The sequence below is a fragment of the Bombina bombina genome, chromosome 1, assembly GCF_027579735.1.
Source record: "Bombina bombina isolate aBomBom1 chromosome 1, aBomBom1.pri, whole genome shotgun sequence".
Lineage (NCBI taxonomy): Eukaryota > Metazoa > Chordata > Amphibia > Anura > Bombinatoridae > Bombina > Bombina bombina.
In genome coordinates, this window is record NC_069499.1 from 1413177825 (window position 1) to 1413201045 (window position 23221).

The window sequence follows — 23221 nt, forward strand, 5'->3', positions numbered from 1 at the left end:
ATTAAATCTAAACTTACAAAATAACAGACGTTTTAGTTTCTTAACCACTCCCTTCTCTTCTGGGGATAGCAGGTGCTAAAAAAAAGAAATCTTTAATTGAAATAGGCAAGCAGCCTAAAGAGCAAATACTTGCCAATTACAAGCCAGAAACAAGCTGGCAGGAGCAATGCACTACATCAGTTTCTGGAAATGAATTTGCACTCTGGAGCTAGGCCAACGCCACCAGGGTCAAAGCACGGTAATGCATTTTGCACCAGGCAGTAATGCAACTTGCACCAGGTCAAAACTGAACAGGAAGGGGAGGTTCCCTAGATATCTGGGAGAAGTTTCCACCTACCCTAGAGGACAAGGATACTGTATACCAACCCCAACCTGATTGTAGTGCAAGATATTTAGTTTCACAATATGAAAGTTAAACTACACATGAATTTACCTCTCCTTGTGATCTTTGTTAGGTTGTTCTGCTGCTGGCTTCTCCTCTGCTTTTTCCACATTGTCTGCAGCTTTGGGAGACTCCCTGTTATTCTCCGTATCTGCATCTGGCGTTTTCTTTGCCTCTAATTGGGGTTCTTCATTTTCAGCCTTTTCTTCCTTCTCATCCTCAGCTTTGGCTCTCTTTGGGGAACTCTATAGAAAAATGAAGACAAACCAAAAAATTAATAATAGATACAAATATGGATCAGTCAACCTATAAATATATTTTTTTTACAGTCAAGGGGTATATATATATCCCCCTTGACTGTAAATATTTGTTATATATAAAACATGGAAGGGAACTGCACTCCAAGACCGGATCAGGTACACATCCTGTGACTCAGTAACATCCAGCCCTGGGTGCTAAATAGCACTCCAAAAAAGCTGTGATGTCACCAGAGCCACAGGCAGTTAACCCCAGTCCGGAATGGGTGCAAGAACCAAGGGAGATTACAAATATATATATATATATATATATATATATATATATATGTCCAAAAAAAAATATTTTCCCCATGTAATGCTATGGAGAGGCAGGTACAGGAACACTTCTCTCCATTGCAGTACATGGGTCAAAGGAAAAGCTGTGCTGCAGCGCCACTTGTGTTCTGTCCATATATTAGCAGCAAAAATTGGGACCAATAGATGGCACCCTCTTGATGCCTCCTAGCAATTGAAGGATATATAGATTCATCAGGAGGATGCAGTGAGCAAGGTCATGTGACACAACTGGAAGCTGAGGTAACCTAAGAACAAATGACACCAAGCAGAAGAGTAAAGTAGTATTCTACATCTCTTGTGATTCACAAATTGTGTTCAGATACAGCTCATTAACAGGGGGGGGGGGGGGGGGGGGACAGTAAGTGAGCATAACCCAATACTGACAGGAAGTCAAAGGGTCAATTCAAATTTAAATCCATAATTTAAAAACCAGATTTTGAAGCTAAGTGTGCAGTGTCCACATTATTTAAACTAAAGTTTTACATTGAATATTGCTAAGCCTCCCTTTTTCATGGTTATTTGATTTAATTAGGTACAAACTCCATATATGTTATGTCTGTTCAGTCAGAGGATGCAGAATCGATTTTTATTTTTCTCTGTTTCTCCATTTATTTAAAGACTGCTGTTAACTTGTAATTCACAAATCAATTGAAAGCTGTTGCATTGTGTTTTTAATATGTGCTGCTTTTATACAAGTCTATATTAATAAAAAGGAGATGAGTCATTTAAAAAATATATGTAATTATTGCAGTTAAATGTTTTTAGAAATAATGCCACTGTAAAGTAACTGGTTAAACACAGTCAAATGGAGACATTTAAAATTAAACTTTCATGATTGAGGTAGAGCATGCTATTTTAATAGACTTTTCTAGTTATTTATATTTTGAGAATTAGCATCAACTGTTACTGGCCCCATGTCAGCAAAGCAAATTACTTTTTGAAAGGAACATGAAAGTCATAATTATATTTCCATCATTCAGATAGAAATTGCACAAAATTTTTTTTTTTTTTATATTTTACTTTTATTATTATGTACTTCATTATTTTGGTATCCTTTAGTGGTATCCATATTGCAGCAGCAGCTGTGTTGGCAGTTTTGGTAACTTGTCCTTTATTGTAAAAATAGAAATAATTTACCATACAAATTTTACACAAAGTAGTGAGTAGAGAAGAGATTGTGTATCATTCTAATTGCTTAGTAACTGGCACTGTGCCACAGAATTGTGTGAGTGTGTGTGTGTGTGTGTGTGTGTCAGTGAGCAGAGTATGTGTGATTTATTCTCCAGGTAATCAATACATTTCCGATGAGCTGGTGCTTTAGTGCAGTGTTTCTCAACAATGGTCCTCAAGTACCCCCAACAGGCCAGGTTTTCATTATAGCTGAATCAGCGCAAAGGTGAAGTAATCAGCTGATCAGTAACTCAGTGGTTACTAACTTGCTCTCACCTATCACCTGATTATGTCACCTGTGCACTGGTTCAGCTATCATTTAAACCTGCCCTGTTGGGGGTACTTGCGGCCCTCTGTACATGTGTTTCTCCGTCGTATCATATCTAGTACAAAACACACTGATTAAACAGCGCTAGCTGCCAGGGATGATTCAAAATTTCTATGATGTAAAGCAATAAACACAAATTCAGTGAAGTAGATAATAAAAATTAATAAAAAATAATAAATAAAGTGGATTTGCATATATTATTTGAGAGCCACTTATAATGAATGTCTACTTGTCTTTCTTAACAAGCATATATGAGCATATACATACAGCACATATAAAAAAAGACCAAACAGGCTAACAAAAGAAAATTCAAATACAAAAGGATAAAAGTAATAAAAAACACATGAACTCCTGAAAACAAACAAATATCCTAAAGAGAAAACAAAAGACAAAAGACAAAAAAAGTGCAAACAAATGCAACTATATAATAATGTTTATACGAGACCTGCTGCTGCAAAATGACCGAAGGTGTTCTGCGTGCCTCCCGGAGTAAAGTAGAATCCAAAATCTCTAAAACATATAAGCGCAAACAGACTCAAGTGTAGGTAGGTACAACAAACACACCACACTTTCTGAATTGTACTTACAAGATTGTAATTTATTCAGGCGGTTTGTTAACACAATATGTGATGTCCAAGAAAAATCGTTCATACAAGGTAGTTTAAAACATAAGTCTCTGCAAGTGAGAATACCGGAACCAAAGTGTCCGTCTTTAACAAGTGTCCGTAATAGTGACTCAGAAGAACGCTGTGTTTGGAAGAGTCAATGTAAAAGCCGGTATCGTCACTGGATCAAAGTACGGATCCTCAAACAGTCCAAAAAGCCTCAACGCGTTTCAACCGCCAACGTGCGGTCTTTCTCAAGAGGTTAAGTTACTCTTCTCACAGTACAAGCTAATATATAGCCTACAATAAAATAAGCCTGTAGGCTATATATTAGCTTGTACTGTGAGAAGAGGCATTAACTTCACCTCTTGAGAAAGACCGCACGTTGGCGGTTGAAACGCGTTGAGGCTTTTTGGACTGTTTGAGGATCCGTACTTTGCTCCAGTGACGATACCGGCTTTTACATTGACGCTTTCAAACACAGCGTTCTTCTATCTGAGTCACTATTACGGACACTTATTAAAGACGGACACTTTGGTTCCGGTATTCTCACTTGCAGAGACTTATGTTTTAAACTACCTTGTATGAACGATTTTTCTTGGACATCACATATTGTGTTAACAAACCGCCTGAATAAATTACAATCTTGTAAGTACAATTCAGAAAGTGTGGTGTGTTTGTTGTACCTACCTACACTTGAGTCTGTTTGCGCTTATATGTTTCAGAGATTTGGTATCATATCTAGTGCCTCACCAGCCTTAGAGATAGATGATAGAGATAGATGATAGAGATAGATGATAGAGATAGAGATAGATGATAGAGATAGATGATAGAGATAGATGATAGAGATAGATGATAGAGATAGAGATAGATGATAGAGATAGATGATAGAGATAGATGATAGAGATAGATGATAGAGATAGATGATAGAGATAGAGATAGATGATAGAGATAGATGATAGAGATAGATGATAGAGATAGATGATAGAGATAGATGATAGAGATAGATGATAGAGATAGATGATAGAGATAGATGATAGAGATAGATGATAGAGATAGATGATAGAGATAGAGATAGATGATAGAGATAGATGATAGAGATAGATGATAGAGATAGATGATAGAGATAGATGATAGAGATAGATGATAGAGATAGATGACAGAGACAGAGACAGAGACAGAGACAGATGACAGAGATAGATGACAGAGACAGAGACAGAGACAGAGACAGAGACATATATATAGATATATAGATATATAGATATAGATATATAGATATAGATATATAGATATATAGATATAGATATATATATATATATATATAGATATATATATATATATATATATATATAGATATATAGATATATATATATAGATATATATATATATAGATATATATATATATATATATATATATATATATATATATATATAGATATATAGATATATATATAGATATATAGATATATATATAGATATATATATAGATATATAGATAGATATATATATAGATATATATATAGATATATATATATATATATATATATATATATAGATATATATATATATATATATATATATATATATATATATATATATATATATATATAGATATATATATATATATCTATATCTCTATATCTATATCTATCTATATATCTATATCTATCTCTATCTATCTGATAAATGTATTTTGACACGATGAGTCCACGGATCATCATAATTACTAATGGGATATTCACCTCTTGGTCAGCAGGAGGAGGCAAAGAGCACCACAGCAGAGCTGTTAAATAGCTCCTCCCTTCCCTCCCATTCGAGTCATTCGACCGAAGTTAGGAAGAGAAAGGAAAAGCAAAAGGTGCAGAGGTGTCTGAAGTTTACAATAATCCACAACCTGTCTAAAAGAACAGGGCAGGCCGTGGACTCATCGTGTCAAAAGAGAAATAAAATTTGTCAGGTAAGCATAAATTTTATTTTTAAGACACCACGAGTCCACGGATCATCATAATTACTAATGGGATTCAATACCCAAGCTAGAGTACACAGATGATACGGAAGGGACAAGACAGGTAACCTAAACAGAAGGCCCCACTGCTTGAAGAACCTTTCTCCCAAAAGCGGCCGCAGCCGAAATAAAAGTATCAAATTTAAAGAACTTTGAAGAAAGTATGAAGAGAAAACCAAGGTGCAACCTTGCAAATCTGTTCCACATAAGCTTCCTTCGAGAATGCCCATGAGGAAGCAACAGCCCTCATGGAACGAGGCAGAACTCTCTCTGGAGGCTGCAGTCCAGTAGTCTCATATGTAAATGGTACTCATTGTACCCTGGAAGGATGAAACGCAGAGTCGGCCCAGCCGGGACCTTTGGACAGGCCTTTGTAGTCAAGGCATTCTACCAACTGAGCTACCTCACTGGATATACTCTTCATTCAAAAAGAAAGAAGCAGCCGTAGCTTTCTGTCCCTTACGCTTTCCTAAGAAAACCACAAGGAAAAGACTGACGAAAATCCTTAGATGCCTGCAGGTGAAAACTTTAAGGTACGGACCACGTCCAGATTTAAACAGATTTGTTCCTTCTGAGAAGGATTAGGACACAAGGAAGGAAAAACAATCTCCTAATTAATGTTCCGATCAGAAGTAACCATAGGAAGAAATCCTAATGTAGTACATAAAACTACCTTATCTGAATGGAAAATAAGGCAAGTAGACTCATACTACAATGCCGAGAGCTCTGACACTCTACAAGCATAGGAACTAGCAACAAGAAATAAAACTTTCCAAGATAACTTAATATCTAAGGAATGCATAGGCTCAAACGGAGCCCCTTGAAGTTTAAAAACTAAATCCAGACTCCCTGGAGGAGAAACTGGCTTGAACACAGGCCTGATCCTGACAAAAGGATTGTACATCCGGAACATCCGCCAGACGTTTGTGTAAAAAAAAAAAAAAAGGATAATGCCAACATTTGACCATGTAGGGAACTAGTCGATAAACCTTTCTCCAAACCTTCTTGGAGAAAAGACAAAATCCTAGGAATCCTAACTCTATAAAGTAGCCCTTGGATTCACACCAAAGAGAAAATTATGCCATATCTTATAGTAAAACTTTCTAGTTACAGGCTTGCTAGCCTGAATCATGGTCTCTATGACCGAGTCAGAAAACCCCCCACTTAGACAAACATAAGTGTTCAATCTCCAAGCAGTCAGCCTCAGAGAAACTAGATTTGGGAGAAAGACCCTTGAATTAGAAGGTCCTTCTGCAACGGAAGTCTCCAAGGTGGCAGCGATGACATGTCCACCAAAACTACATACCAAATCCTGCGACGCCAAGCCGGAGCAAAGAAAATCAACGACATCCTCTCCTGTTTGATTCGAGCAATAACTCGAGGAAGAAACGCAAATGTAGGAAAAAAGGTATGCTAGACTAAAAGGTCTAAGGAACCGCCAGAGCATCTATCACTTCCGCCTGGGAGTCCCAGGACCTCGACCCGTATCTCATGGGCTTGGCATTCTGTCGAGATGCTATGAGATCTAACACTGGCTGACCCCATTGGAGAATCAGGCTGGGGAACACACTTCCGGATAGAGTTCCCACTCCCCCTGATAAAAGGTCTGCCTGCTCAGAAAGTCCGCCTCCCAGACCCCTGGGAAGTGGATCGCAGACAGCGAGCAATAGGCCTCCGCCCACTGAAATATCTTAGCTACCTCTGTCATCGCTAAGGAACTCCTCGTTCCTCCCTGATGTAAGCCACCGAAGTTATGTTGCCCGACTGGAAACCTTGAATTATAATAAACAGCTGGATTCCTTAACAAGATTATCACATAAAAAACACTGTCTCTTTAAATGTTAAAAGTAACTTATTTCTGTTTTGCAGAGGTAAGCTAAAATTAACATGCAAACATTGTAGAGTTTATCAGAAACATTACTTCTTTGTCCACAGCTATCGCCATGACATGAAAGTAGTAATGTCTCGTGCAGCAATTCCAGAAGGAAATTGCGAGGAACCGCAGGGCACTGCCTGTGAGTTAGAAAATGTAATGTATACTTCCTGATCAATCTGCCTCACATATGGCAGAATAATATAAAAGTGATATTTTGCGCAGCAAATCCAGATTGAATTTGTGAGAAACTACAGGGCACTGCCTGTGAGTTAGAAAATGTAATGTATACTTCCTAATCAAACTGCCTCACATATGGCAGAATAATTAAATATAAAAGTGATATTTTGCACAGCAAATCCAGATTGAATTTGTGAGGAACCTTAGGGCACTGCATGAGAGTTAGAAAATTTAATGTGCACTTAATCTGACTCCTATCTGTACATCTGGCAGAATAATTGAATAAAGACTTAAACTCTTGTCAATAAAAAGTAACATATAGGAAAATTTACACCTCAGGTTAACCCATCTGAGGTATCAGGCAGCGTCTCAACACAAACCCTGCCCTTGCAATAGCGCCGACTTAAGCGCAAGATCTGAGACACACATTTCTCAGTCTCTTCCGATAACCGGAAGTGTTATGAAGGAAGAGTCCCTGCAATGCACACATTCATCTTAATTCCTCCACGCCTTGCGATCGTCAGGCGTGTAAAAGGAAGGAAAACAAAAACGTTGGCGCCCTTTATAAGCTCTGCCCCTTGTGGGCGTCACACAAGCCATCTCCCGGTCGACATTGATTAAATAAAGGCACCGGGAGCAAAAGGATAAATCTTTCAAGCTGCAAATAAAAACTGCTTGGACTGATAAACTCACACTGTGACCAAACATACGATCTCCCGGTCGCCAGTGTAATAACGCTGTCTTTAAGCCTAAACAGCTGGGTGTCTAATTGTAGTTACCGGGAGCCAGAGAACACAGAAACCCCTTAGAGCACACACTCTGTCTGTAAAAAAACCAATATAATCTCACCGTCGGCTCTATTAGATGAGACCACAGGAGATGAAACAGCCTGAGTTGTAGCTGCTATAACGTCTCTTGATAGACTAAGACAGTCTGTGTCCAAGATCCATGATGTCTAAATCAATAAAGTGCCCCAAACTTTTTCTGAGTTCCTCTCCCGAGAAATAAAGTTAGCACTTACCTCATCTTCTGCCTGGCAGCAAAGGCAGTTTCCAGGTTTAGGAGGTCCTCTCCCTCCCATGGCCCTGTAAATAAGCGAAAATCCTGAATCAAAATCCCTCAGGTTTTCTTGGTAAGGGCAGCATCAGAATATGGGAGGCGCAGTGAGAATTATGTCCCACAAGTTACCATTGCTCTAAAGCCACCAAAAGCTCTACTGTAGAGACTTATATGGACTACGGCTACACCCTAGAACAAAGCAGCAAAATCTTGTACTACATTAAAAATAATAAAATCTTGATTGAAGAATCTAATCGAACACCTCACTTTGCCACTTCCTATCACTAACGTAGGCAAAGAGAATGACTGGAGTGGGAGGGAAGGGAGGAGCTATTTAACAGCTCTGCTGTGGTACTCTATGCCTCCTCCTGCTGACCAGGTGGTGAATATTCCATTAGTAATTATGATGATCCGTGGACTCATCGTGTCTTAAAAAAATAAAAAAAAAGGATATATATATATTTTTTTAAGAATATAAATAACCCTTTTCCCTCTCCATACAGCCGAGAAAGTGGAGACACCATGTTGTCTACAACAATCTTAATTCTTTTTAGTTTTGTATTTACAAAATCTCAAAATTAAACACAGCAAAAAGTTTTACACAAAAACATAATTTATGCTTACCTGATAAATTCCTTTCTCCTGTAGTGTAGTCAGTCCACGGGTCATCCATTACTTATGAAATATATCTCTTCCTAACAGGAAACTGCAAGAGAATTACCCAGCTGAGCTGCTATATAGCTCCTCCCCTCACCTATCATAGTCAGTCATTCGACCAAAGCAGACGAGAAAGGAGGAACCATAGGGTACAGTGGTGACTGGAGTTTAATTAAAATTTAGACCTGCCGTAAAAACAGGGCGGGCCGTGGACTGACTACACTACAGGAGAAAGGAATTTATCAGGTAAGCATAAATTATGTTTTCTCCTGTTAAGTGTAGTCAGTCCACGGGTCATCCATTACCAAAGCTAAAGTACACGGATGAAGGGAGGGACAAGGCAGGAACATTAAACAGAAGGAACCACTGCCTGAAGTACCTTTCTCCCAAAAAATAGCCTCCGTCGAAGCAAAAGTGTCAAATTTGTAAAATTTTGAAAAAGTGTGAAGCGAAGACCAAGTTGCAGCCTTGCAAATCTGTTCAACAGAGGCCTCATTTTTAAAGGCCCAGGTGGAAGCCACAGCTCTAGTAGAATGAGCTGTAATCCTTTCAGGAGGCTGCTGTCCAGCAGTCTCATAAGCTAAGCGTATTATGCTACGAAGCCAAAAAGAGAGAGGTAGCCGAAGCCTTTTGACCTCTCCTCTGTCCAGAGTAAATGACAAACAGGGAAGAAGTTTGACGAAAATCCTTAGTTGCCTGCAAATAGAATTTCAGGGCACGGACTACGTCCAGATTATGCAAAAGTCGTTCCTTCTTTGAAGAAGGGTTAGGACACAGAGATGGAACAACAATCTCTTGATTGATATTCCTGTTAGTAACTACCTTAGGTAAGAACCCAGGTTTAGTACGCAGGACTACCTTGTCTGAATGAAAAATCAGATTAAGAGAATCACAATGTAAGGCAGATAACTCAGAGACTCTTCGAGCCGAGGAAATAGCCATCAAAAACAGAACTTTCCAAGATAACAGCTTGATATCAATGGAATGAAGGGGTTCAAATGAACGCCTTGAAGAACATTAAGAACTAAGTTTAAGCTCCACGGCGGAGCAACAGACTTAAACACAGGCTTAATCCTAGTCAAAGCCTGACAGAAAGCCTGAACGTCTGGAACTTCAGCCAGACATTTGTGTAGAAGAATAGACAGAGCAGAAATCTGTCCCTTTAACGAACTAGTAGATAAGCCCTTTTCTAAACCCTCTTGTAGAAAGGACAATATCCTAGGAATCCTAACCTTACTCCATGAGTAACTCTTGGATTCGCACCAATGTAAATATTTACGCCATATCTTATGGTAAATTTTTCTGGTAACAGGCTTCCTAGCCTGTATTAAGGTATCAATAACCGACTCCGAGAAGCCACGCTTTGATAGAATCAAGCATTCAATCTCCATGCAGTCAGCCTCAGAGAAATTAGATTTGGATGTTTGAAAGGACCCTGAATTAGAAGGTCCTGTCTCAGAGGCAGAGACCACGGTGGACAGGACGACATGTCCACTAGGTCTGCATACCAGGTCCTGAGTGGCCACGCAGGCGCTATCAGAATCACCAAAGCTCTCTCCTATTTGAACTTGGCAATCAAACGAGGAAGCATCAGGAATGGTGGAAACACATAAGCCATGTTGAAGACCCAAGGGGCTGTCAGAGCATCTATCAGCACCGCTCCTGGATCCGTAACAAGGAAGCTTGGCGTTCTGACGAGACGCCATGAGATCCAGATCTGGTTTGCCCCAACGACAAATCAGTTGAGCAAAGACCTCCGGATGAAGCTCCCACTCCCCCGGATGAAAAGTCTGGCGACTTAGAAAATCCGCCTCCCAGTTCTCCACGCCTGGGATGTAGATCGCTGACAGGTGGCAAGAGTGAGACTCTGCCCAGCGAATTATCTTTGAGACTTCCAACATCGCTAGGGAACTTCTGGTTCCCCCTTGATGGTTGATGTAAGCCACAGTCGTGATGTTGTCCGACTGAAATCTGATGAACCTCAGAGTTGCTAACTGAGGCCAAGCTAGGAGAGCATTGAATATTGCTCTTAACTCCAGAATATTTATTGGGAGGAGTTTCTCCTCCTGAGTCCATAATCCCTGAGCTTTCAGGGAATTCCAGACTGCTCCCCAGCCTAGAAGGCTGGCGTCTGTTGTTACAATCGTCCAATCTGGCCTGCGAAAGGTCATCCCCTTGGACAGATGTGGCCGAGTAAGCCACCATAGAAGAGAATCTCTGGTCTCTTGATCCAGATTTAGTAGGGGGAACAAATCTGAGTAATCCCCGTTCCACTGACTTAGCATGCACAATTGCAGCGGTCTGAGATGCAGGCGCGCAAATGGTACTATGTCCATTGCCGCTACCATTAAGCCGATTACTTCCATGCACTGAGCTACTGACGGGTGTGGAATGGAGTGAAGGACACGGCAAGCATTTAGAAGTTTTAATAACCTGGCCTCAGTCAGGTAAATTTTCATCTCTACAGAATCTATAAGAGTCCCTAGAAAGGGAACTCTTGTAAGTGGTAATAGAGAACTCACCTTCCACCCATGCGACCTCAGAAATGCCAGAACTATCTCTGTATGAGACTTGGCAGTTTGAAAACTTGACGCTTGTATCAGAATGTCGTCTAGGTACGGAGTCACCGCTATGCCTCGCGGTCTTAGTACCGCCAGAAGTGATCCTAGAATTTTTGTAAAGATTCTTGGAGCCGTAGCTAATCCGAAGGGAAGAGCTACAAACTGGTAATGCCTGTCTAGGAAGGCAAATCTCAGATCCCGGTAATGGTCCTTGTGAATCGGTATGTGAAGGTAGGCATCCTTTAGATCCACTGTGGTTATGTACTGACCCTCTTGGATCATGGGAAGGATGGTTCGAATAGTTTCCATTTTGAATGATGGAAATTTGTTTAGGATTTTTAAGTCCAAGATTGGCCTGAAGGTTCCCTCTTTCTTGGGAACCACAAATAGGTTTGAATAGAATCCCTGCCCGTGTTCCGTCCGCGGAACTGGGTGGATTACCCCCATTAGTAAGAGGTCTTGTACACAGCATAGAAACGCCTCTTTCTTTATTTGGTTTGCCGATAACCTTGAAAGATGAAATCTCCCCCGTGGAGGAGAAGTTTTGAAGTCCAGGAGATATCCCTGAGATATGATCTCCAACACCCAGGGATCCTGGACATCTCTTGCCCAAGCCTGGGCGAAGAGAGAAAGTCTGCCCCCCACTAGATCCGTTTCCGGATAGGGGGCCCTCTCTTCATGCTGTTTTGGGGGCAGCAGCAGGTTTCTTGGCCTGCTTGCCCCTGTTCCAGGACTGGTTAACTTTCCAGCCCTGTCTGTAACGAGCAACAGCTCCTTCCTGTTTTGGAGCGGAGTAAGTTGATGCTGCTCCTGCCTTGAAGTTACGAAAGGCACGAAAATTAGACTGTTTGGCCTTTGATTTGGCCCTGTCCTGAGGTAGAGCATGGCCCTTACCTCCCGTAATGTCAGCAATAATTTCTTTCAAGCCGGGCCCGAATAAGGTCTGCCCTTTGAAAGGAATATTAAGCAATTTAGATTTAGAAGTCACGTCAGCTGACCAGGATTTAAGCCATATCGCTCTGCGCGCTTGGATGGCGAATCTGGAGTTCTTAGCCGTAAGTTTGGTTAATTGCACAACGGCATCAGAAACAAATGCGTTAGCTAGCTTAAGTGTCTTAAGCTTGTTGATTATTTCATCCAATGGAGCTGAGCGAATGGCCTCTTCCAGAGACTCAAACCAGAATGCTGCCGCAGCAGTGACAGGCGCAATGCATGCGAGGGGCTGTAAAATAAAAACTTGTTGAACAAACATTTTCTTAAGGTAACCCTCTAATTTTTTATCCATTGGATCTGAAAAGGCACAACTATCCTCCACCGGGATAGTGGTACGCTTAGCTAAAGTAGAAACTGCTCCCTCCACCTTAGGGACCGTCTGCCATAAGTCTTGTGTGGTGGCGTCAATAGGAAACATTTTCCTAAATATGGGAGGAGGGGTAAAAGGCACACTGGGTCTATCCCACTCCTTGCTAATAATCTCTGTAAGCCTTTTTGGTATAGGAAATACGTCAGTACACACCGGTACCGCATAGTATCTATCCAACCTACATAATTTCTCTGGAATTGCAACCGTGTTACAATCATTCAGAGCCGCTAATACCTCCCCTAGCAATGTGCGGAGGTTTCTCTAGCTTAAATTTAAAATTGGAAATCTCTGAATCCAGTCTCCCTGGATCAGATCCGTCACCCACAGAATGAAGCTCTCCGTCCTCACGTTCTGCAAACTGTGACGCAGTATCTGACATGGCTCTCATCTCATCCGCGCGCTCTATCCTTAACCCAGAGCTATCGCGCTTGCCTCTTAATTCTGGCAACTTAGATAATACTTCTGTCATAACAGTAGCCATGTCTTGCAAAGTGATTTGTAAGGGCCTCCCTGATGTACTTGGCGCCACAAAATCACGCACCTCCTGAGCGGGAGGCGAAGGTACCGACATGTGAGGAAAGTTAGTCGGCATAACTTCCCCCTCGTCGTCTGGTGATAATTTCTTTACATGTAAAGATTGACTTTTATTTAAAGTAGCATCAATGCAATTAGTACACAAATTTCTATTGGGCTCCACATTGGCCTTTAAACATAGTGAACAAAGAGATTCATCTGAGTCAGACATGTTTAAACAAACTAGCAATGAGACTAGCAAACTTGGAAATACTTTTCAAAATTAATTTACAAGCAATATAAAAAACATTACTGTGCCTTTAAGAAGCACAGAAAAACTGACACAGTTGAAATAACAATGACCAAAATAGTTATAGCAACCAAATTTTCACAGTAAATGTATTAAGTTAGCAAAGGATTGCACCCACCAGCAAATGGATGATTAACCCCTTAGTACCCAAAAACTACTAACAATTATATAATTAACGTTTTTCTCACAGTCAAATACACTGTCACAGGACTGCTGTGCCTGATTAACTCCCTCAAAATGGATTTTGAAGACCCCTGAGCTCTCTAGAGACGATCTGGATCATGGAGGATGAAGTAGACAGATTGTGACAATTTTTACTGCGCAAAAAAAGCGCTAAAATAGGCCCCTCCCACTCATATTACAACAGTGGGGAAGCTCAGAAACTGTTTCTATGCAGAAAACAAAAATGGCCATGTGGTAAAAATCATGCCCTAATAAGTTTTATCACCAAGTACCTCACAAAAACGATTAACAAGCCAGTAAACGTTTTAAACATACATTTGAAAGTTATGTATTATTATTAATAAGCCTGCTACCAGTCGTTTTTACTGCAGTTAAGGCTCATACATTATTTCAGTATTAACAGTATTTTCAGAGTCAATTCCATTCCTTAGAAAAATACATTCAGTGTACACACACATCAGCCTGATACCAGTCGCTATCACTGCATTTAAGGCTGAACTTACTTTACAATGGTATCAGCAGTATTTTCTCAGTCAATTCCATTCCTCAGAAAATAAATTACTGCACATACCTCATTTGTTGCAGGGGGGCCCTGCATGCTAATCCCCTTCTCTGAAGTTACCTAACTCCTCAGATGAGAAACAGCCAGTGGATCTTAGTTACGTCTGCTAAGACCATAGAAAAAAACCCAGGCAGATTCTTCTTCTAATGCTGCCTGAGAATAAACAGCACACTCCGGTGCCATTTAAAAATAACAAACTTTTGATTGTAGAAATAAACTAAGTTAAAAAACACCACAGATCTCTCACAGCTTCCTTTTTAGTTAGGCTGCAAGAGAATGACTGAGTATGATATGTGAGGGGAGGAGCTATATAGCAGCTCTGCTGGGTAATTCTCTTGCAGTTTCCTGTTAGGAAGAGATATATTTCATAAGTAACGGATGACCCGTGGACTGACTACACTTAACAGGAGAAATATAAAATGTTGTGTTTAACTGTACATTGGTTAGCAAAGTGTGCCTTTCTTTGCTGCTGTTGAACAATCTGGGGTAAATTCAAAAGGCTTTTCAATTATCTTATTGCCTCTGCAGTGGCTATTTAGGGACAGAAATAAATTATTAATGTCCCTTTAAATGTCAACTTATAATCAAGAGAAAAACAAAAAACATTCTGACCTATACTTTTAGATTGATAAAAATGCACTTTAAAATACTAGAGAGCTGAACATATTATAAATATGTTTGTAAGCAAAATGCAGCATTTTTGGTTTATATGCTTGTAGGACATGCTACTGTACACAAAGAGTGTTAAGAGTTTCCTACTTAGTTGAGAATATACCACTTTACATCTGGACACACCAGTACATACCTCAGCTGCATCCTCTGCTTTCCGCTTGGCTGCTGCCGTTTCATTCTTCTCTTTGGACTGCTCATCTATTATAAGCTTCCCTTCCTCATCACTGCTGCCCTCTGCATTTCCCTTCTTCTCAAGGTCTTCTTCATGTTTGTCTTCTTCTGCATCAGCATCTGCCTCTTCCTCTTCACTTTCCTTTGGTGCAGTCTTGGGAAAAAAAAAAAAAAAAATGTAAAACAGCAAAAACAGAATTTATGTTTACCTGATAAATTTCTTTCTCCTACGGTGTGTCCGGTCCACGGCTTCATCCTTACTTGTGGGATATTCTCATTCCCTACAGGAAGTGGCAAAGAGCACACAGCAAAGCTGTCCATATAGTCCCCCCTCTAGCTCCGCCCCCTAGTCATTCGACCGACGGTTAGGAGAAAAAGGAGAACCATAGGGTGCAGTGGTGACTGTAGTGTACAAGAAACAAAAATTTTAAACCTGACTAAAAGCCAGGGCGGGCCGTGGACCGGACACACCGTAGGAGAAAAATTTATCAGGTAAACATAAATTCTGTTTTCTCCTACATTGGTGTGTCCGGTCCACGGCTTCATCCTTACTTGTGGGAACCAATACCAAAGCTTTAGGACACGGATGAAGGGAGGGAACAAGTCAGGTAACCTAAACGGAAGGCACCACTGCTTGTAAAACCTTTCTCCCAAAAATAGCCTCCGAAGAAGCATAAGTATCGAATTTGTAAAATTTGGCAAATGTATGCAGAGAAGACCAAGTCGCTGCCTTACAGATCTGTTCAACATAAGCCTTATTCTTGAAAGCCCATGTGGAAGCCACAGCTCTAGAAGAGCGAGCTGTAATTCGTTCAGGAGGCTGCCGTCCGGCAGTCTCATAAGCCAATCGGATGATGCTTTTTAGCCAGAAGGAAAGAGAGGTAGCAGTAGCTTTCTGACCTCTCCTCTTACCAGAATAGACGACAAACAAGGATGATGTCTGTCTGAAATCCTTTGTTGCTTCTAAATAGAATTTTAAAGCACGAATCACATCCAGATTATGTAACAAACGTTCCTTCTTCGAAACTGGATTCGAACACAGAAGGAACAACTATTTCCTGGTTAATATTCCTATTGGAAACCACTTTTGGAAGAAAACCAGGCTTGGTACGTAAAACTACCTTATCTGTATGAAAAAAACAGATAGGGTGAATTACACTGCAAAGCAGACAATTCAGAAACTCTTCTAGCAGAAGAAATAGCAACCAAAAACAAAAAACTTTCGAAGATAGTAACTTAATATCTATGGAATGTAAAGGTTCAAACGGAACCCCTTGAAGAACTGAAAGAACTAAGTTTAGACTCCATGGAGGAGTCACAGGTCTGTAGACAGACTTGATTCTGACTAAAGCCTGTACAAACGCTTGAACATCTGGCACGGCTGCCAGATGTTTGTGCAACAAAACAGACAGAGCAGATATCTGTCCCTTTAGAGAACTAGCTGACAGACCTTTCTCCAATCCCTCTTGGAGAAAGGAAAGTATTCTTGGAATCTTAATTTTACTCCATGAGTAACCCTTGGATTCGCACCAACAGATATTTTTGCCATATCTTATGGTAAATTTTCCTGGTCACAGGCTTTCTGGCCTGAACCAGAGTATCTATAACAGATTCCGAAAACCCAAGCTTAGATAGGATCAAGCGTTCAATCTCCAAGCAGTCAGTTGCAGAGAAACTAGGTTTGAATGTTCGAATGGACCTTGTACTAGAAGGTCCTGTCTCAAAGGTAGCTTCCATGGTGGAACCGATGACATATTCACCAGGTCTGCATACCAAGTCCTGCGTGGCCACGCAGGAGCTATTAGAATCACCGAAGCCTTCTCCTGTTTGATCCTGGCTACTAGCCTGGGAAGGAGAGGAAACGGTGGAAAGACATAAGCTAGATTGAATGACCAAGGCGCCACTAATGCATCCACCAATGTTGCCTTGGGATCCCTGGACCTGGACCCGTAGCGTGGAACCTTGGAGTTCTGACGAGACGCCATCAGATCCATATCTGGAATGCCCCATAGTTGAGTTAACTGGGCAAAGACTTCCGGGTTAAGTTCCCACTCCCCCGGATGGAAAGTCTGACGACTCAAATAATCCGCCTCCCAGTTGTCTACTCCTGGGATGTGAATTGCAGATAGATGGCAGGAGTGATCCTCCGCCCATTTGATTATCTTGGATACTTCTCTCATCGCCAGGGAACTCTTTGTTCCTCCCTGATGATTGATGTACGCCACAGTCATGTTGTCCGACTGAAATCTTATAAATTTGGCCTTCGCTAGTTGAGGCCAAGCCAGGAGCGCATTGAATATCGCTCTCAATTCCAAAATGTTTATCGGGAGAAGAGATTCTTCCCGACACCATAGACCCTGATCTTTCAGGGAGTCCCAGACCGCGCCCCAGCCTAAGAGACTGGAGTCGGTCGTGACAATGATTTACTCTGGTCTGCGGAAACTCATTCCCTGAGACAGGTGATCCCGAGACAACCAAAAGAGGATCGATTCTCTGGTTTTCTGGTCCATTTGTATCTGGGGAGACAAATCTGCATAATCCCCATTCCACTGCCTGAGCATGCACAATTGCAGTGGTCTTAGATGAATTCTGGCAAACGGGACTATGTCCATTGCCGCAACCATTAGACCGATTACCTCCATGCACTGAGCCACAGACGGCTGAGGAATGGCGTGAAGAACTCGACAAGCATTTGAAAGTTTTGACTTCCTGACCTCCGTCAGAAAGATTTTCATTTCTACCGAGTCTATTATTGTTCCCAGGAAAGGAACCCTTGTGACCGGGGACAGAGAACTTTTTTCTACGTTCACCTTCCACCCGTGAGACCTTAGGAAGGCAAGAACAATATCTGTATGAGCCTTGGCTCTGGGAAGAGACGACGCCTGTATTAAGATGTCGTCCAGGTAAGGTGCTACTGCAATGCCCCGCGGTCTTAGTACCGCTAGAAGGGACCCTAGCACCTTTATGAAAATTCTGGGAGCGGTGGCTAACCCAAAAGGAAAAGCCACGAACTGGTAATGCTTGTCCAGAAAGGCGAACCTTAAGAACTGATGGTGATTTTTGTGGATAGGAATATGCAGGTATGCATCCTGTAGGTCCACGGTAGTCGTGTATTGATCCTCCTGGATCATTGGTAAAATTGTTCGAATTGTTTCCATTTTGAATGATGGAACTTTGAGGAATTTGTTTAGGATCTTTAAATCCAGAATTGGCCTGAACGTTCCCTCCTTTTTGGGAACTACAAACAGGTTTGAGTAAAAAGTAAGAATGCCTGTTTCCTTATCTGTCTAAAGATAAGTGAGACATGAGGAACCTTCCCCTTGGGGAAAGGTCTTTGAACTCTAGAAGGTACCCCGAGAGACAATTTCTAGTGCCAAGGGGTCCGGAACATCTCTTGCCCAAGCCTGAGCAAAGAGAGAAAGTCTGCCCCCTACTAGATCCGGTCCCGGATCGGGGCTACCCTTTCATGCTGTCTTGGTAGCAGCAGCAGGCTTCTTGGCCTGTTTACCCTTGTTCCAGCCCTGCAAAGGTTTCCATGTTGGCTTGGGCTGGTAAGTGTTACCCTCTTGCTTAGTAGCTGTAGAGGTTGAAGCAGGTCCGTTCCTGAAGTTGCGAAAGGAACGAAAATTGGTCTTGTTTTTAGCCTTGAAGGCTCTACCTTGTGGAAGGGCATGGCCCTTTCCCAGTGATATCTGAAATAATCTTTCAACTCTGGCCCGAATAGGGTCTTACCCTTGAAAGGAATATTAAGCAATTTTGTTTTGGACGACCCATCAGCCGACCATGATTTTAGCCAAAGCACTCTGCGCGCCACGATGGCAAAACCAGAATTTTTCGCTGCTAGTTTACCTACTTGCAAAGCGGCATCTGTGATGAAAGTATTAGCCAGCTTTAGGGTGTGAATTCTATCCATGACTTCGACATAAGAAGTCTCCTTCTGGAGCGAGTTTTCCAGTTCCTCAAACTAAAAAGCTGCTGCAGTAGTTACAGGAATAATGCAGGAAATTGGTCGAAGAAGGAAACCTTGTAGAACAAAAAACATAATTTATGCTTACCTGATAAATTTATTTCTCTTGTAGTGTATCCAGTCCACGGATCATCCATTACTTATGGGATATTAACTCCTCCCCAACAGGAAGTGCAAGAGGATTCACCCAGCAGAGCTGCTATATAGCTCCTCCCCTAACTGCCATTACCAGTCATTCGACCGAAAACATGCAGAGAAAGGAAAACCATAGGGTGCAGTGGTGACAGTAGTTTAATGGAAAAATTACCTGCCTTAAAGTGACAGGGCGGGCCGTGGACTGGATACACTACAAGAGAAATAAATTTATCAGGTAAGCATAAATTATGTTTTCTCTTGTTAAGTGTATCCAGTCCACGGATCATCCATTACTTATGGGATACCAATACCAAAGCTAAAGTACACGGATGACGGGAGGGACAGGCAGGCTCTTTATACGGAAGGAACCACTGCCTGAAGAACCTTTCTCCCAAAAACAGCCTCCGAAGAAGCAAAAGTGTCAAATTTGTAAAATTTGGAAAAAGTATGAAGAGAAGACCAAGTTGCAGCCTTGCAAATCTGTTCAACAGAAGCCTCATTCTTAAAGGCCCAAGTGGAAGCCACAGCTCTAGTAGAATGTGCTGTAATTCTTTCAGGAGGCTGCTGTCCAGCAGTCTCATAGGCTAACCGTATTATGCTACGAAGCCAAAAGGAGAGAGAGGTAGCCGAAGCTTTTTGACCTCTCCTCTGACCAGAATAAACGACAAACAGGGAAGACGTTTGTCGAAAATCCTTAGTTGCCTGTAGATAAAATTTCAGGGCACGGACTACATCTAGATTGTGTAGCAGACGTTCCTTTTTCGAAGAAGGATTAGGACACAAAGATGGAACCACAATCTCTTGATTGATATTCCTGTTAGTGACCACCTTAGGTAGGAACCCAGGTTTAGTACGCAGAACTACCTTGTCTGAATGAAAAATCAGATAAGGAGAATCACAATGTAAGGCAGATAACTCAGAGACTCTTCGAGCCGAGGAAATCGCCATTAAAAACAGAACTTTCCAAGATAACAACTTGATATCAATGGAATGAAGGGGTTCAAACGGAACCCCCTGTAAAACATTAAGAACTAAGTTCAAACTCCATGGTGGAGCAACAGTTTTAAACACAGGCTTGATCCTAGCTAAAGCCTGACAAAAAGCTTGAACGTCCGGAACTTCTGACAGACGTTTGTGTAAAAGAATGGACAGAGTTGAAATCTGTCCCTTTAAGGAACTAGCGGATAAACCCTTTTCTAAACCTTCTTGTAGAAAAGACAATATCCTCGGAATCCTAACCTTACTCCATGAGTAACTCTTGGATTCGCACCAATATAAGTATTTGCGCCATATCTTATGGTAAATCTTTCTGGTAACAGGCTTCCTAGCCTGTATTAAGGTATCAATAACTGACTCAGAAAAACCACGTTTTGATAAAATCAAGCGTTCAATTTCCAAGCAGTCAGCTTCAGAGAAATTAGATTTTGATGTTTGAAGGGACCCTGGATCAGAAGGTCCTGTTTCAGAGGTAGCGACCAAGGTGGACAGGATGACATGTCCACTAGATCTGCATACCAAGTCCTGCGTGGCCATGCAGGTGCTATTAGAATCACTGATGCTCTCTCCTGTTTGATTCTGGCAATCAATCGAGGAAGCATCGGGAAGGGTGGAAACACATAAGCCATCCCGAAGGTCCAAGGTGCTGTCAAAGCATCTATCAGAACCGCTCCCGGATCCCTGGATCTGGACCCGTAACGAGGAAGCTTGGCGTTCTGTCGAGATGCCATGAGATCTATCTCTGGTTTGCCCCAACGTCGAAGTATTTGGGCAAAGACCTCCGGATGAAGTTCCCACTCCCCCGGATGAAAAGTCTGACGACTTAAGAAATCCGCCTCCCAGTTCTCCACTCCCGGGATGTGGATTGCTGACAGGTGGCAAGAGTGAGACTCTGCCCAGCGAATTATCTTTGATACTTCCATCATTGCTAGGGAGCTTCTTGTCCCTCCCTGATGGTTGATGTAAGCTACAGTCGTGATGTTGTCCGACAAACCTGATTAACCCCCGAGTTGTTAACTGGGGCCAAGCCAGAAGGGCATTGAGAACTGCTCTCAATTCCAGAATGTTTATTGGTAGGAGACTCTCCTCCTGATTCCATTGTCCCTGAGCCTTCAGAGAATTCCAGACAGCGCCCCAACCTAGTAGGCTGGCGTCTGTTACAATTGTCCAGTCCGGCCTGCTGAATGGCATCACCCTGGACAGATGTGGCGAGAAAGCCACCATAGAAGAGAATTTCTGGTCTCTTGATCCAGATTCAGAGTAGGGGACAAGTCTGAGTAATCCCCATTCCACTGACTTAGCATGCACAATTGCAGCGGTCTGAGATGTAGGCGTGCAAAGGGTACTATGTCCATTGCTGCTACCATTAAGCCGATCACCTCCATGCATTGAGCTACTGACGGGTGTTGAATGGAATGAAGGACACGGCATGCATTTTGAAGCTTTGTTAACCTGTCTTCTGTCAGGTAAATCTTCATTTCTACAGAATCTATAAGAGTCCCCAAGAAGGGAACTCTTGTGAGTGGAAAGAGAGAACTCTTCTTTTCGTTCACCTTCCATCCATGCGACCTTAGAAATGCCAGTACTAACTCTGTATGAGACTTGGCAGTTTGAAAGCTTGAAGCTTGTATCAGAATGTCGTCTAGGTACGGAGCTACCGCAATTCCTCGCGGTCTTAGTACCACCAGAAGAGCACCCAGAACCTTTGTGAAGATTCTCGGAGCCGTAGCCAATCCGAATGGAAGAGCTACAAACTGGTAATGCCTGTCTAGAAAGGCAAACCTTAGATACCGGTAATGATCTTTGTGAATCGGTATGTGAAGGTAAGCATCCTTTAAATCCACTGTGGTCATGTACTGACCATTTTGGATCATGGGTAAAATTGTCCGAATAGTTTCCATTTTGAACGATGGAACTCTTAGGAATTTGTTTAGGATCTTTAAATCCAAGATTGGCCTGAAAGTTCCCTCTTTTTTGGGAACCACAAACAGATTTGAGTAAAACCCTTGTCCTTGTTCCGACTGCGGAACCGGATGGATCACTCCCATTAATAAAAGATCTTGTATGCAGCGTAGAAACGCCTCTTTCTTTATTTGGTTTGTTGACAACCTTGACAGATGAAATCTCCCTCTTGGGGGAGAGAATTTGAAGTCTAGAAGGTATCCCTGAGATATGATCTCTAACGCCCAGGGATCCTGGACATCTCTTGCCCAAGCCTGGGCGAAGAGAGAAAGTCTGCCCCCCACTAGATCCGTTCCCGGATCGGGGGCCCTCGATACATGCTGTCTTAGGGGCAGCAGCAGGTTTCCTGGCCTGCTTGCCCTTGTTCCAGGACTGGTTAGGTCTCCAGCCTTGTCTGTAGCGAGCAACAGCTCCTTCCTGTTTTGGTGCAGAGGAAGTTGATGCTGCTCCTGCTTTGAAATTACGAAAGGAACGAAAATTAGACTGTCTAGCCTTAGGTTTGGCTCTGTCTTGAGGCAGGGCATGGCCTTTACCTCCTGTAATGTCAGCGATAATTTCTTTCAACCCGGGCCCGAATAAGGTCTGCCCTTTGAAAGGTATATTAAGCAATTTAGATTTAGAAGTAACGTCAGCTGACCAGGATTTTAGCCACAGTGCTCTGCGTGCCTGAATGGCGAATCCGGAATTCTTAGCCGTAAGTTTAGTTAAATGTACTACGGCATCTGAAATAAATGAGTTAGCTAACTTAAGGGCTTTAAGCTTGTGTGTAATCTCATCTAATGGAGCTGATTCAAGTGTCTCTTCCAGAGACTCAAACCAAAATGCTGCTGCAGCCGTGACAGGCGCAATGCATGCAAGAGGTTGCAATATAAAACCTTGTTGAACAAACATTTTCTTAAGGTAACCCTCTAACTTTTTATCCATTGGATCTGAAAAGGCACAGCTATCCTCCACCGGGATAGTGGTACGCTTAG

General features: G+C 41.9%; 1 protein-coding gene across 2 annotated transcripts in view; it reads right to left on the reverse strand.

Annotated features, from left to right (window-relative positions):
* The window catches only part of HDGF (heparin binding growth factor), a 126527-nt gene that overhangs the window by 40929 nt on the left and 62377 nt on the right, over positions 1-23221 (reverse strand). For both annotated transcript variants that reach the window (XM_053705314.1, XM_053705311.1), the window contains 2 exons: positions 15150-15341; positions 434-627 (listed from right to left, as the gene is read on the reverse strand). In XM_053705314.1, coding sequence (XP_053561289.1) covers positions 434-627; positions 15150-15341 — 386 coding nt within the window. The remainder of the gene's footprint in view (positions 1-433; positions 628-15149; positions 15342-23221) is intronic.